The sequence below is a fragment of the Bison bison genome, unplaced genomic scaffold (assembly GCF_000754665.1).
Source record: "Bison bison bison isolate TAMUID 2011002044 unplaced genomic scaffold, Bison_UMD1.0 scf7180017864458, whole genome shotgun sequence".
Taxonomy (NCBI): Eukaryota; Metazoa; Chordata; class Mammalia; order Artiodactyla; family Bovidae; genus Bison; species Bison bison.
Window position 1 is genome coordinate 4,524,263 of NW_011495020.1, and position 15,733 is coordinate 4,539,995.

The 15,733-nt window shown below is 44.1% G+C and overlaps 1 protein-coding gene across 1 annotated transcript; it reads left to right on the forward strand.

The window, feature by feature from the left end:
• Positions 1 to 4,765: 4,765 nt before the first annotated feature.
• On the forward strand, positions 4,766 to 11,963 carry SPINK2 (serine peptidase inhibitor, Kazal type 2 (acrosin-trypsin inhibitor)). Its single transcript, XM_010859644.1, has 4 exons — positions 4,766 to 4,815; positions 5,638 to 5,686; positions 10,258 to 10,367; positions 11,918 to 11,963. Exons 1-4 carry the CDS (start codon positions 4,766 to 4,768, stop codon positions 11,961 to 11,963), a joined length of 255 nt encoding a protein of 84 aa, XP_010857946.1.
• Positions 11,964 to 15,733: the final 3,770 nt, after the last annotated feature.

The following is a 15,733-nucleotide window of genomic DNA, read 5'->3' on the forward strand; positions in this document are numbered from 1 at the left end:
TCACTGTGGTGCACAGACTTCCCATTGCAGTGGCTTCTCTTGTGGAGCCTGGATTTAAGTAGTTGCAGCCCGTGGGCTTTAGAGTGTGGGCTCTGTAGTTGTGGTCACGGACTCTGTTGCTCCGAGGCATGTAGGAGCTTCCATGATCAGGGATGGAACCGGTGTCCCCTGCGTTGGCAGGTGGATTCTCAACCACTGGACCACCAGGGAAGTTCCGATCCCTTGATTTTTACTGTGAAAGATGTACCTCTTTCTCACCTCCCATCACTCCCACCACCCAGATAGACTTCCTCTCTCCCCATTCTCCCAAAATAGTGAATCATAATTTTGGTGAGATCAATGATTGATATTTACATTGTTGAACAACTTTGTTTTTCCAGAAGCCAATTATTATTTTTTATTTGTTTAGTTTTCTATGTACTTGTTGTACCTCAGTCTCTAAACTTTACCCCTTTGATGTCAATCTCATCTCAATTATGGTAAGACACATATCTTATTCTGTGTCATCCTCTGGAATCAGCTTCCAGGGGCCTCCTGCTTGTTCCATTCTGGATTGGCTGAACCCTAGGACTGTCATACTGCTGCCTACTAATTCTCTTTGCTTCTCCCTTGGGTTGGAATTTCTGTTTTCTGGATTCTATGTCATCTTCTTCCTCTTCTTGGTCTACTTTCTTGCTGTAATGTCAGTTTAAAATTTCAAACATTTACTTATTCAGCAAACTTTTTTTTTTTTGCAACATCATTTGGCATGTGGGATCTTAATACCCTGACCAGGGACTGAACCTGTGCCTTCTGCATTGGGAGCATGGAATCTTAACCACTGGACCACCAGGAAAGTCAGCAAACATTATTGAGCTTGTGTCTGGCACAGTGCTAGGCACTAGGAATACAGAAGAGGAATAGAAAACGTCACTGCTTCTAGGCTGATGATGTCCAGCTCTGTAACAACACAATGGCCAGTGTGATATGAGTTCAGGGCAGGTACCTGGTTAAGACTCTGCGCTTCCACTGCAGGGAGTGCGGGTTCCATTCCTCATCAGGGAACTATGAGTCTTAATCACTGAACTGCCATGGAAGTCTCCATCATTTTGTTTAGGCATACTAGTGGTTTGTTTTATTCTGTGGATCATACTTTTAGGTAAGCTAAGGTCTCGACCCCCTAGAAATTAATTTATTCATTTAACAAATATTTGTTGAGATGCACTCTTCTAGGTGCTGGAAATATAGCATGAATCAAAAAAGAATTACTCCCCTATAGGAACTGACATGAGAGTGTCATAAATAAATTTTTTTAAAAGTCAAGTTGAGATAAATCCTATGGGAGAAGGAAAACAAGGCAGGCCCAGGAGAAGAGAAAAGAGAGGTACTATGGTTTTATAGGACGGTCAGGGAAGGCATTTCTGATATGGGGAAATTTGAGCTACAACAGAAGAAAGGGAAGGAGACACGTAGGCAGAGGGAAAAGGTATTAATGACTCCAATAACCACAATGGTGTGATCACTCACCTAGAGCCAGACATCCTGGAGTGCAAAGTCAAGTGGGCCTTAGGAAGCATCGCTGCAAACAAAGCTAGTGGAGGTGATGGAATTCCAACTGAGCTATTTCAAATCCTAAAAGATGATGCTGTGAAAGTGTTGCATTCAATACACCAGCAAATTTGGAAAACTCAGCAGTTGCCACAGGACTGGAAAAGGTCAATCTCAAAGAAGGGCAATGGCAAAGAATGTTCAAACTATGACACAATTGAATTCATTTCACATGCTAGCAAGATCATGCTCAAAATCCTTCAAGCTAGGCTTCAACAGTATGTGAACCAAGAACTTTCAGATGTTCAAGTTGGATTTAGAAAAGGCAGAGGAAGCAGAGATCAAATTGCCAACATTCACTGGATCATAGAAAAAGCAAGAGAGTTCCATAAAAACATCTACTTCTGCTTATTGACTTCACAAGGCTGTGACTGTGTGGATCACAACAAACCGTGGAAAATTCTTAAGGAGACGGGACCACCTTACCTGTCTCCTGTGAAACCTGTATGCAGGTCAAGAAGCAACAGTTAGACCTGGACATGGGACAATGTACTAGTTCAAAATTGGGAAAGGAGTACATCAAGGCTGTGTACTGCCACCCTGCTTATTTAACTTACATGCAGAGTACATCATGCGAAATGATAGTCTGGGTGAATCACAAGCTGGAATCAAGATTGCTGGGAGAAATATCAATAACCTCAGATATGCAATGATACCACCTTTATGGCAGAAAGCAAAGAGTAACTAAATAGCCTCTTGAAGAAGGTGAAAGAGGAGAGTGAAAAGGCTAGCCTAAACTCAACAGTCAAAAAACTTAAGATCATGGCATCTGGGCCCATCACTTCATGGCAAATAGATGGGGAAACAATGGAAATAGTGACAGATTTTATTTTCTTGGGCTCCAAAATCACTACAGATGGTGACTACAGCCATGAAATTAAATGACACTTGCTCCTTGGAAGAAAAGCTATGACAAACCTAGATAGTTTATTAAAAAGCAGAGACATTACTTTGCTGACAAAGATCCATATAGCCAAAGCCATGGTTTTTCCAGTAGTCATGTATGGATGTGAGAGTTGGACCATAAAGAAGGCTGAGGACTGAAAAATTGATGCTTTTGAACTGTGGTACTGGGGAAGACTCTTGAGAGTCCCTTGGACTGCAAGGAGATCAAACCAGTCAAGTATAAAGGAACTTAGTCTTGAATATTCATTGGAAGGACTATTGCTGAAGCTCCAATACTTTGGCCACCTGATGCAAAGGGCCAACTCATTGGAAAAGACCCTGATGCTGGGAAAGATAGAAGGCAGGAGGAGAAGGGGATGACAGAAGACGAGATGGTTGGATGGTATCGCCAACTCAACGGACATGAGTTTGAACAAGCTCCAGGCGATGGTGAAGGACAGGGAAACTTGGCGTGCTGCAGTCCGTGGTGTCTGCAAAGAGTCGGACACGACTGAGCGACTGAACAACAACAACAAGGCAGAAGGAAAGGCAAGTGCAACGTGCTCGGGTGGAGCAGGAAGGCCAGGGGTTGGGGAAGAGTGAGTCAGGGGAAAGCAGTAAGAGACCAGCAGAGGCCTTGGAGGCCATAGCAAGAAATGGCCTCTTCCTAAGACAGTGGAGATGGGAAGATATTGGAGGGGTTTTGACATGATCCCCAGAAGACATGCAGGTTTCATGGGCCATTTATTGCCCACATCTGGCTTCACTCTTATAGCCAAGCTCATGAGAGCCGTCAACATCTTCTGTCACCACTTTCTCACCTCATTCCTTCAACCCAGACCATTTGGGCTCTGGATGCCATCACTTCTCTGCAAAAGTTCTTATCAAGGTCATCAGGGACTATATCTCGTCAAAGTTTGTAACCATGCTCAGTCCTCCCACTTCCCAACCTCACCAGCAACTGACATGGTTGCAGCACTGCTCCATGATTCAGCAATCCCTGACTCTAGCCTGGTTTTCTTCCTCCTTCACAGGCTTCTCTTCCATATCTGTCAAAGTTCTGCATGTAGTAGTGCCCCAGGACTCTGACCTCTGACCTCTGCTGTACTTTTCCCCTGGGCTTTGGGTCCACAGTTTTCAATACTGTAGATATGCTGATGACTTCTGAGTTTATATCTCTAGCTCCAAATTTGTAATTCCAAATGCCTAGTCCACGTGTCTACTCGGAGTTCTAATAGGCATCTTCTCCACATGTTCTTCCTCACAGAAATGGCATCACCTGTTCAGGACAAAATCCCAGGAAGTATCCTTGGATCTTATCTTTATTCCAGTTGGCTCCGCCTCCAAATGAAACCCTGAATCTGACCACTTCTCAGCAGGCCCCTGTTACCCACAAACTCCAGTTGCCATCATCCCTTGTCCAGATTACCGCACAAGCTGCCTGATTTCTTTCCCTGCCTCCACTCTTACCTATCCCCTTCATTCTTCATCCATTATCTTAAAAGATAAGTCATGTCAGGGCCATGACCTTGCCTAAAATCCTCCACTGCAATCAGAACAAATCCAATTCCTTATCAGGGGCCTACATCACCAGGTGTGTTCAAGGCCTTGTGGTTCCGACTGCCTCTCGGGCCCCCTTCCTCACCTAGGGCCCAGCTGATCACACTGAGTTGGCTCCAGTCTCCAGGTCTCTGCACTTGCTTTTCCTTGAGTCTGGAATATTTGTCCTCACGGTCGTCCCTAGGCTTCTTTCTCATCCTTCAGCTTTCAGCTTAAAGGTCACCTCGGTGAGGCCTTTCCTGATCTCCCAAAGTCTTCCCCTCCCCCACCACTCTCTAGCACGTTCAGAAATCACTGTATTCATCCGTTGTGGAGTTCCATGTGTAACCTCATCCCCAAGACGTACACCAGAAAGCTTCTAGAGAGCGGGTACCTCCTTTGTTTTCAGCCCCACACACTGCCTGGTAGAGAGCAGATGCTGAAGAAACAGAGATTGACTGACAGCCCACGAGATTATCCAGGGCTCTTCTGAGGTTCTTTGTCTGTTGCAGGGAGAGATGGCTTCTCCAATCGCTTGCTCTCATTCTAGCCAGAGAGGGACTACCAACCACCCTTCTTCTGTCGTCCCCTCCCCACTTCCTCCCCCGCCCCGCTCCCCCGCCCCTTCCTGCTCCATTCTTCCTGCCCGCCACCTCCCCTATCCCCCTCCTTCATCCCGCCCTGTCGCGTGGGAGCCGTCCTGGTCGCGCAGACGCTGGAGCGCAGAGACCCGACGGCCGGCCGTGGAGGCATGATGGCGCTCAAGGCGCTGCGTTTGGTTTTGTTCCTGGTCTGGTGGGACTCGGCCGGGAACGCTCACCAGTCTTTCTGGTCCCTGGAGGACCAGCCAAGGAGTTACCGAGAAGGGGGTCTTGCCCGCTACTATCCCTCCCGGAGGCCTGGGGGGCCTTCGTGTCCCTCCACGCACGCACCGTTACTGGCGGTTCCGGCCCGCCCCGCAGTTGCCTAGGGACACGAACTTGGGGATGTTCGGGGTTGGGGGGTGGCATTGTGGAGCCAGCAACCGTCTTTAGTTCCTGCTTGGGCTTCTTCCCAGGCTGCTCTTTCTTCCTTAAAGTGGATTTTCTGGAATCCAAGGTTAGGAGTCAGGTTTTTATGTACCCGGGGCCTTCCTTGCAGAACCTCAGCAGCAGATGTACAGGAATCAGAAATTGTGAATGCCGAATGCGCCAAGCACCGTGGGGTTCGTGAGAAAGCGGCTTCAGTCCAGCCAGACTTGATGTCTATTTAAGTCGAGTTAAAGTGATAACACCCAATGTCAAATTTTGCACTTATTATCTCGACCACAGAGGAAAACAATATCGTGAACTATTGAGTTACTTCTCTAACCTTTATTCGGTAGCTCCAGAGTTTCCCAAGCAATCCTCTTAGGGTGGTCAGATACCGAACCGGTACCGAGTGTTTTCTGTGTGCCTGCTAGGAGAGGTGCCAGAACACACTTGAATCGACTTTTTAGGAAGGAGTCAAAGAAACTAGACATGTGAGGAAGAGGGAGACATGTAGCCTGTCTAAATCACAAGCTGAATTAAAAAAAACAAAAACAAAAAACACCCTTATGAATAAGCACTAACCTTAATCCATCCTTTAAAATGTCTGTTTCCTTTTTGCAGCCTCTTCCAATGCTCAGTTTGGTCAACCTTCAGAATACAGTACAGTAAGTAGGAAACTGTTTCTACTAATACAGTGACGCCCACAGTGGTTTGGGTAGGGGCTGGTTTTCAGGTCTGCCACTTTGGAGACAGTTGACTGCTTCTTTAGAAACCAGATTCTCAGGCAGGCTTTTTGACACAGATCACAGTATAAACTTTGGTTAAAAATTACTCAGGCCTTGAAGGCCTCAGGGCTTTGTTTCCTTTTAATATCTCCTTTGATGATTTAGAAGGTCCTATGCCCAGTAGTTACATGTTGTACTAGATATTTTATGTATATTCTCAAATTTAGTTGTGGAAGCAAACAAAGGCCAACCAGATGAAAGCAAGCAAAAACTATTCACTGCTTAATGTAGCAAGTGAGTCAGCCATGTCACTTGTGTTTTAGCTGAGACTCAAAGGCAAAGGAGTGGGAAAGCTTTGTAACGGGGAAAAGGGAAGGCATCAGGTGTGCCCTGATTGAGGCTGTTGGCATGGGGAGGCTGGAGGTGGGAACTAAAGGCAGGCATCCTATGTGAATGGTTAGGAGGGCATATTTGGATCAGTTCAGTTCAGTTCAGTCGCTCAGTCGTGTCCGACTCTTTGCGACCCCATGAATCGCAGCACGCCAGGCCTCCCTGTCCATCACCAACTCCCGGAGTTCACTGAGACTCACGTCCATCGAGTCAGTGATGCCATCCAGCCATCTCATCCTCTGTTGTCCCCTTCTCCTCCTGCCCCCAATCCCTCCCAGCATCAGAGTCTTTTCCAATGAGTCAACTCTTTGCATGAGGTGGCTAAAGTACTGGAATTTCAGCTTTAACATCATTCCTTCCAAAGAACACCCAGGGCTGATCTTCAGAATGGACTGGTTGGATCTCCTTGCAGCCCAAGGGACTCTCAAGGGTCTTCTCCAACACCACAGTTCAAAAGCATCAATTCTTCGGCACTCAGCTTTCTTCACAGTCCAACTCTCACGTATGGATATACATGACCACTGGAAAAACCATAGCCTTGACTAGACGGACCTTCAGCCACCCTCTATTTAAGCAAATCACATATGACTCTCTGCTTTCTCTCTAACCATTCCCACAGCAGGTCAATTACTCACTGATTAGAGACAGACCACCCTCTTGTTTAACTACTCCCCTGTAAATCATAGAGTTTGTTTCCCATGAGTGGAGCTGTATTCTTACCAAGACTAAAGTATCTGTGTTCACAAGCCTATTATGCCAGCCACAGTCTTAATTTGTAAAAAATGTAGAGACAGCATGAACACGAGGGTAAAGAAATGAAAATGTTTATATGGAAACTGTGTCAGATGCTTTTGAAAAACTTGCTAAAAGACAAATTCTAAAAAATTGAATTAGGTGTAGTAAAACAACAGTAAATAATTGGGGAATTACTTTTTAGCTGTATATTACCTTGCTGTGCCAGTGTCTTTAAATTCTCACCATATTTTAAAAAGGGGGCAGGTTTACCCCTCAGGAGACAGATTGTCATTTTGATTGTCATGACCAGGAAGTTGTAACTAGCATCTAGTGGATAGAAAACAATGATGTTACTAAACACCCTACCATGCACGAGACAGCCTCACACAACAAATAATTAGCTGGTCCAAAATATGAATGCAGTTGAGAAATCCCATTTAAAACAAAAGAAGAAATCATGGATGATTTATTATGGGTATGATTTTTGCAGTGACAGCACACAGAACTCTAATTAGTTGAAACATTTCGTAGGAAAAGTCTTGTGTCAGGATTAGCTTCAGCTGCAGGTAACAAGGACTCAAAATAACAGCTCACAGAACTGCCATCTTAGGATGTGGACTTTGTCATCCTGGTCCGTAAAGCGTAGAGTTCCATGCACCTGGGAGCAGGATGGAGGAATGGACAAAGAATAAAAATTGGGGGAAGCAGAGGACAAACCCCAACTTTCTTTTAAAGGAGGTTCCTAGCAGGTGGTAAAGAATCAGCCTGCAATGCAGGAGACCCAGGTTCAATCTCTGGGTGGGGGATTGAAGGGAGACTCTCCGGCCTGGAGAATCTGGAGAATGGCAACCCACTCCAGTATTCTTGCCTGGAGAATTCCATGGACAGAGGAGCCTGGCGAGCTATAGTCCATGGGGTTGAAAAGAGTCGGAACAACTGAATGACTAACACAAACACAGAAGCAACTGCACGCAGTAATTCCACTTGCATCCCATTGGCCTGGCCTTGATTGTGTGGTCATACCTAGCTGCAAGGAGGTTGTCTTAGTGTAGGTAGCATTACAACTGGCCATGTGCCTCATTGTCTTTCCATCAAAAGATTGGCAATTTTGTTTTCATTTATATGTTTTAAGAGAAAATGTTTAGGGTATGTTATAATTTTTGTTACTGTTTCCCTACTTTAACTGACTTTTTCAATTAAATGGCCAATTACCAGTTGTCCCAATCTCGTTGGAAAGAAACTATCTAGTCTCCTGTGGAAGCTGTCCTGGAAGCCATCATCTTAGTGAGCCTAGAGCAGGAAGAACACATCAGGCTCCTAAATGGAGATAGAAGGCTGAACGAAGGATGGAAATGGTCAAAAGTGTCTCTTTAGTTCAGAGTTTGGCCAATGCCCTGTCCTACTTAGGTCTCTGTGAATCCACATAATATGAAGGAAAAGGTATATTTCATTTATTCAGAGTACTAAACACTTATTCTGAAGTGAGGAAAGACGATCACTATTACTAAAACAAAACAAATACAGCAGATCATATATTCAACCTGTTATTAGAGTGAGCCTCTGCACGCTATGGTGTGACCACTGTGACCAGTTCTAGTCCTGGTTCTGCTGGAGACTAGTGGCTATGAGCAAGACATATTACCTCTCTGGACTCAATTCCGTCGAATCTGAGAGTTGAGTTCCATGATCCAATATCAGTTTGTTAGGGCTGCTGTAATAAAGCCACAAACTGAGTGACTTAAACAGCAGAGATGGATTGTCTCACAGTTCTCAAGGCTGGATGTTCAAACTCAAAGTGTCGGCAGGGTTGGTTCCTTCCGAAGGCTGTGAGAAAGAATCTGTTCCAGTCCTCTCTCCTAGTATCTCGTAGCCTCAGGCATTTCTTGGCTTGTAAATGGCGTTCTCTTGGTGTCTTCACATGATCTTGCCTCCGTGTGTGACTCTGTGTCCAAACTTTCCTTTTGTTTAAAAAAATATTTATTTTATTTTTTGCACAGGCTTTCTCTAGTTGCAGCGAGTAGGGGCTGCTCTTCCTTTTGGTGCTTGGGCTTCTCACTGTGGTGGCTTCTCATTACAGAGCACAGGCTCTGGGCACATGGGCTTCAAAGCTGCAGTACGTGGGCTCAGTAGTTGTGGCTCAGGGGCTTAGTTTCCCTGCAGCATGTAGAATCTTCCCAGGTGCTGCTGCTAAGTCGCTTCAGATCAAACCTGTGTCCCCTGCATTAGCAGGTGGATTCTAATCTGCTGCACCACCAGAGTGAAAAGAAAAGTGTTAGCTACCTCAGTCGTGTGTGACTCTTTGTGACCCCATGGACTGTAGACCTCCAGGATACTCTGTCCATGAGATTCTCCAGGCAAGAATACTGGAGTGGGTTGCCATTCCCTTCTCCAGGGGATCTTCCTGAACCAGGGGTCGAACCCAGGTCTCCTGTATTGCAGGTGGATTCTTTACCATCTGAGCCACCAGGGAAGAATTCCTGAATGAGAATTTCACCACCAGGGTAGTCCCCCAGTTTTCCCTTTTTATAACCACACCAGTCATATTGGATTAGGGCCTATTCTCCTAAACTTTTTACTTTAAGATAATTTCCTATAAGAAGACCCTACTAATCCCACATAAGGTCATATTCTGAAGTGCTAGGAGTTAGGACTTTAACATATCTTTCTGGGTAGATGCAGTTAAGCCCATAATAAGCCCTGAGGTCTAATTCTGAACCTACTGCTTTCCTTAATGCTGTTGCTTAAATGCTAGTATCTTACAAGTCCAGACAAAAGACTACATTTCCGAGTGTGTCTGGGCATTATGCCATGGAATTAGGTGGAATGTAACAGGACATTCTCATGGAGTTGCTTGTGAAGAACAGATGATGAAGCTGGAGGATAGTAAAGTACGTTGGTGGCATATCTTGGACTTTCGTTTAAAAATCAGCCAGCGTAAACCTTCTGCTGAGGTCCTTATCTTACATAGCAGGTATTGACCCATTGCTTCAACACTACATCTGATGCTTAGAAAAACCTGTGTGTCTGTATGTGTGTGTGTGTAAAATAGAAATTTTTCTGTAGGAAATTTCTAGAAAATATAGGGAAACTTGGGACTTTGCCCAAATTCCTTTCTGGTGGCTCAGATGGTGAAGAATCTACCTACAGTGCAGGAGACCTGGGTTCAATCCTTGGGTCTGGAACATATGCTGGAGAAGGGAATAGCTACCCACTCCAGTATTCTTGCCTGGAGAATCCCATGGACAGAGGAGCCTGGTGGGCTGCAGTCCATGGGTTCCCAAGGAGTCGGACACGACTGAGTGACTAATGGTGGAACTTTGCCCTCCTCTTACAATAAAAAGATCTCAAGTTATTCACCAATTTCCGTCTTCCTTTCTCTTTTCTAGCCAAACTGCCGTCAGTATACATTACCAGGATGTCCCCGGGACTTCAACCCCGTGTGTGGAAGTGATCTGTCCACTTATCCCAATGAGTGTACTCTGTGTATGAAAATCAGGTAGCAATTTTTCAATATAAACTAGGCACATATTCTTTAGTTCTCTTGCATTTTGATTACTTAGGAAGTTTGGCTCTTTTCTTGGACATAATGTGACATAAGTAGCTCTTATGTGACATAAGTAGCTCTGTTTTAAGACATATTTAAAAAGACACAGAATCAGTGAATTTTCTAGGTCAAGGTTAGAAAAAGAGGCATGTGATTAATCAATTATAGACCAGATAATTAAGTGATGTTACTATCCAGGGATGGGTAGTTTCCCAAAATTAAAAATATATTTACGACTTCCCTGGTAGACCAGTGGTTAAAAATCCACCTGTCAGTGCAGGGGATAAGAGTTCAATCCCTGGTCCAGGAAGATCCCACATACTGAGGAGCAACTAAGCTCATGCACCACAGCTACTGAGCCCACGCTCTAGAGCCCAAGAGTCACAACTACTGAGCCCATGTGCTGCAACTACTGAAGCTCGTGTGCTTAGAGCCTGTGCCCCACGATAAGAGAAGTCACCCCAGTGAGAAGCCCAAGCACCACAACTGTAGAGCAGTCCCTGCTCTCTGCAGCTAGAGAGAGCCTGTGTGCAGCAAAGAAGACCCAGAGCAGCCAAAAAAAAAAAATTAGAAAAAGAATATATTTAGTAGTTAAACTCTGGAATAGTGAATATTCTGTTGAATTCAGGAGCCATGTACAGGTGATCTACACACCCTGCACTACTGGTCAGAAAGCCGGTCTTAGTAACTCTGCCTGTTTGAATGCTCACTAATAAGTGTATTATACTGATGCCCCCTGTGTAAGACACCTGGCCAGCTTAGGTGACCATGAGTCCACCTCCAGATACACTGCTTTGTATTTCAGGGGTTCAGTCTCTGAACTTAGTCTTTAGTAAGTTACCAGGTCTTCTCAGAGTGGTTCGTGGGGAGTAGTTCCATGTGCCCTAAGGTTTGGGAAAAAATGGCAGAGTTGGGTTTTCACCTTCATTGTTTCCTAGATTTAGTTTAAAAAAAAAAATTAGAGTTGCTGTTGGTTTACTTTTCGTGAAACCATGTCTGGACGCGGCAAAGGCGGCAAAGGTCTGGGGAAAGGCGGCGCTAAGCGCCACCGTAAAATAAAAAAAAAATAAAATAAAATAAAATAAAAAATTATTTAATGATTTTAGGCTGTGCTGGGTCTTCGTTGCTGCTTGGGCTTTACCTAATTGTAGTGTGCAGGCTTCTCATTGTAGAGGCTTCTCCTGTTGCAGAGCCTGGGCTCCAGGGTGCAAGGGCTTCACTAGTTGTGGTTCCTGGACTTAGAGCACAGGCTCAGTAGCTGTGGCGCACAGACTCAGTTGCTTCACAGCACATGGGATCTTTCTGGATCAGTGATAGAACCCATGTCTCCTACATTGGCAGGCAGATTCTTTACCACTGAGCCACCAGGGAAGGCCCTAGATATTAGCTTTAAAAATGATTGTCAACCAGGAAGGAATACAATGTATAATGACGTGGGTCTTTTTAATACAAATTGTGGGACAGTTTCAATAAATGTGTTTTTATGATTGGTCAATTTTCAGGGAAGATGGTCGTGATATTAAAGTAATCCGAAGTGGACCCTGCTGATGGAGCAGTTCACAGAAGAGAAATTGGAGAAACACCCCTGCATACTAGATGGATTTTATTTTCCCCATTTCTCTTTTCCTGTGTTTCTTTGTGTGAGATTTGTTAACCCATATTTTCTGAGATGAGATGTGGAAGAGAGCCATGGACAGTGATTGATAATTAAAGCAAACAAACAAAAGTCCTTGTTTCTTGGCATTTACCCCTTGAGTTAAGCTTATCGCCCAGATTACTTATATGTTGCTTTATTTAGCTGGAATAAAATCAGCATTGTGTTCAGTTACCACTGTTCCCTGTTGAATATCCATTCTCACTCAGCCTCACAGGGCTCTTTTCCTCTCAGACGGAGGTGAATTTCACTAAGGGAGAAGTAGAGTCATTTTTGAGAGGTCAAGGTTTATTCTCCTTCCCCATTTCCCTGAATCTTTGATATAGTGTATGGTAATTGGTACAGTGTTGTGCATAGAACAAATAATGTGAGATGCTGAAATTGACTCTAGCCTGAACAGGTAGAGTCAAAAAAATATGCAATAAAAATACAAGATTTTAGAATTCCTTCCGATGCAGTTTTTCTTTCAAGTTAATGCAGAAACTTGCCCTTTTCCTTCTTCTAGAGCTGAGGTTCTGAACCCTAGATGATGCTGGGGCTATGTTGGGAGGCATTTTGGGGATCACAATTTGTAGGGTGGGTGCTCCTGACTTCTAGCAGGTGCTACCAGACATTCTACAGTGAGCAGGACACCTCCCAGCAACCAAGAAATTTTCAGTCCAAAATGTCAGTAGTGCTGAGGTTGAGACGTTCTGTCTTAAGAGTTGGATGCAACATAAAGAATAGATGTTGCAATAATAAAAATGACCAAAGTTTAATTTAGAAAGATAATTGCTGTCCAGGCAGAGGGTTTTGAGTCAAGTCCTAGGTTTAAGTACATTCTAGGGTCAGGAAACTGAGACAAGAGGCAAGGGGTGATGACAGTGTGTAGAAGAAAACCTGGCTTTGGCAAGTGGACTACATGTGAATTTGAATTCTGATTCCAACACTTCCTTGGGCTTCTGTTTTTTTATCTGGAAAAGAGGGATCATGCTCAAGTCATGGAACTGCTGTGAGGAAACTGCTTAGCACAGCACTTGGTCCATGGAAACTACTGAAATAGTAGCTACTGTTAGTTCAAGTATCCCTCTTAGGAGGTAGAAACTGAGGCCCACAGAGGCAAACCAATTTGCCCAAGGTTATGAAGCAGTGTGGACTAGAAGCCTGGTCTCCAAATTCCCAGACCTCTGTTCTTATGTGGAATAGAGGCAATAAAGTGGGAAGTTGTATAATATAAATGTGCCACAACTACATTATATCTGTAGTTATTTTTGGCTTAAAAGTTTTATAAAAGTAGTATATGGTTTTCAGAAAGTTAAAAATACACCGAAATATATTTTAAAAATGAAAGTCTTGCCCATACTAGCCTCTAGAGGTGACCAATATTAACCTTTTGGAACACAGTCTTCCTAAGTATGTGGGGGAACTTAAATGTCAAGAAGCTAAAGGGTCTTGGGGTGACACATCACTGTTGACAGCAGACCTGCAGGCAGGACATGGCAGCAACCTTCACTGCACCAGGGAGAAGGAGGCTACCATTTATAGGGGGAATTGATGTCAGGCTACGAGGGCAAGGAGCAGCTGGGGCCACACAGGTAGTTACTGATTGAACCCTGTAATTAAGAGAATTGGATAGTCCTGTGAGTGAAGCAGGGCAGGACTGGTTGAGCATGTACAGAGAGCAAGAGAACAGCCATCTTGAGTGGCCTGCTCAAACATGCATCTTGAGAAATGTGGACCTCGTCTTTTACTCTGCCCTCACGTGCCCTAGAGTAGAGCATCCTGTGTAACTGTGTTTATAAAAGACTGGTCAGGTAGATCTCCCTGGGCCCTTCAGATCATCTTCATAGACTGGTTTAAAGTGCAAATCCCACTCAAATACATGGGATAGATAGTTTCTACCATCTAGGTCTGGATTTGAATTTAATGTTTCAAAGAATAAAAGTGGATTTAGAAATAAGAGTACCAAAAATAGGGCACAGATTATCTACATGTTAACATGTAGAAATGTGTCATAACAATGATAAGAAATTTTGAGGTGCTATAATTAGTAGCTTGATATTCAATAGACTTTTTGTTAAAGTTTTTTTATACAGCATTGTTTTGTATGTATGCATAATAATAGCCATTTGCAATCGCCAATAAATGGATTGTTTAAATGAACAAATTACATAATTCACATAGGCTGACTTTACAGAAGGAAGTTTTTGTTTGTTTTTAGGAAGTTTTATTTTTCTACATTGAAAGTGGTAATCAATTCATATACAATTTTAAGGTAATATACAAGAAGTAGGTGGGACACTTTTCCTATGGTGGGTCAGATGGTAAAGTGTCTGCCCACAATGCGGGAGACCTGGGTTCAATCCCCGGGTCGGGAAGATCCTCTGGAGAAGGAAATGGCAACCCACTCAAGTACTCTTGCCTAGAAAATTCCATGGATGGAGGAGCCTGGTAGGCTACAGTCCATGGGATCTCAAAGAGTTGGACACAACTGAGTGACTTCACTTTCACTTTTCACAAATCCAAAAGTTTGAGAATTCTTTTTTTTTTTTTTGGCGGTGGCTTCTCTTGTTACTGAGCACGGGCTCTAAGCATGTGAGCTTCAGTAGTTGTGGCACATGGGCTCAGTTGCCCTGTGGCACATGGAATTTTCCTGGACCAAGAATCAAATCTATGTCCCCTACGTTGCCAGGAAGATTCTTAACCTGTGGACCAGCAGGGAAGTCCAAAAAGATTAACTCTTGAGAAAATCAAGGATCAGATAAACCAGCTAAAGATACAGTCAACTTCCTTCCAACTCATTCTAGATCTTGTCCAGACTGTCTCTGACACTGCCACCCATATTTATGTTGTGTGGTATACACATCTAGATGGCACAGACAACAAACAAGATATAGAAGAAAAGGTGTTCGGAGGCACAGATGACTCATTCTCAGATCTTCCCATAATGCCTTTGTTTCTTCATTCTTCATAGTTGGGGAGAAGCAGCATCTCTCTATGACATATAGACATGCGACCACCCTATGTGAAAACACATCTGAAATCACACCTGATGCATTTGCCAATGACTGGATCATTTAGACTGCTAAATTACCATAGCTCCCACAGTCCATCTTAGAGCAAGAAGTTTTATTTTTCTGTCTTGAAAATGAGATAATATTCAATGGGTCTAATCAGATCAGATCAGTCGATCAGTCATGTCTGACTCTTTGCGACCCCATGAATTGCAGCACGCCAGGCCTCCCTGTCCATCACCAACTCCTGGAGTTCACTGAGACTCACGTCCATCGAGTCAGTGATGCCATCCAGCCATCTCATCCTCTGTTGTCCCCTTCTCCTCCTGCCCCTAGTCCCTCCCAGCATCAGAGTCTTTTCCAATGAGTCAACTCTTCACATGAGGTGGCCAAAGTCCTGGAGTTTCAGCTTTAGCATCATTCCTTCCAAAGAAATCCCAGGGCTGATCTCCTTCAGAATGGACTGGTTGGATCTCCTTGCAGTCCAAGGGACTCTCAAGAGTCTTCTCCAACACCACAGTTCAAAAGCCTCAATTCTTTGGCTCTCAGCCTTCTTCACAGTCCAACTCTCACATCCATACATGACCACAGGAAAAACCATAGCCTTGACTAGACGAACCTTTGTAGGCAAAGTAATGTCTCTGCTTTGAACACGCTATCTAGGTTGGTCA

What these genes read in the sequence shown, in the direction of transcription:
- SPINK2 (XM_010859644.1), top strand. Translation starts at nt 4,766, where the DNA reads ATGGCGCTCAAGGCGCTGCGTTTGGTTTTGTTCCTGGTCTGGTGGGAC. An exon ending in AACCTTCAGAATACAGTACA is followed by an intron (nt 5,687 to 10,257) that starts GTAAGTAGGAAA and finishes TCTCTTTTCTAG; the next exon opens with CCAAACTGCCGTCAGTATAC. An exon ending in ACTCTGTGTATGAAAATCAG is followed by an intron (nt 10,368 to 11,917) that starts GTAGCAATTTTT and finishes GTCAATTTTCAG; the next exon opens with GGAAGATGGTCGTGATATTA.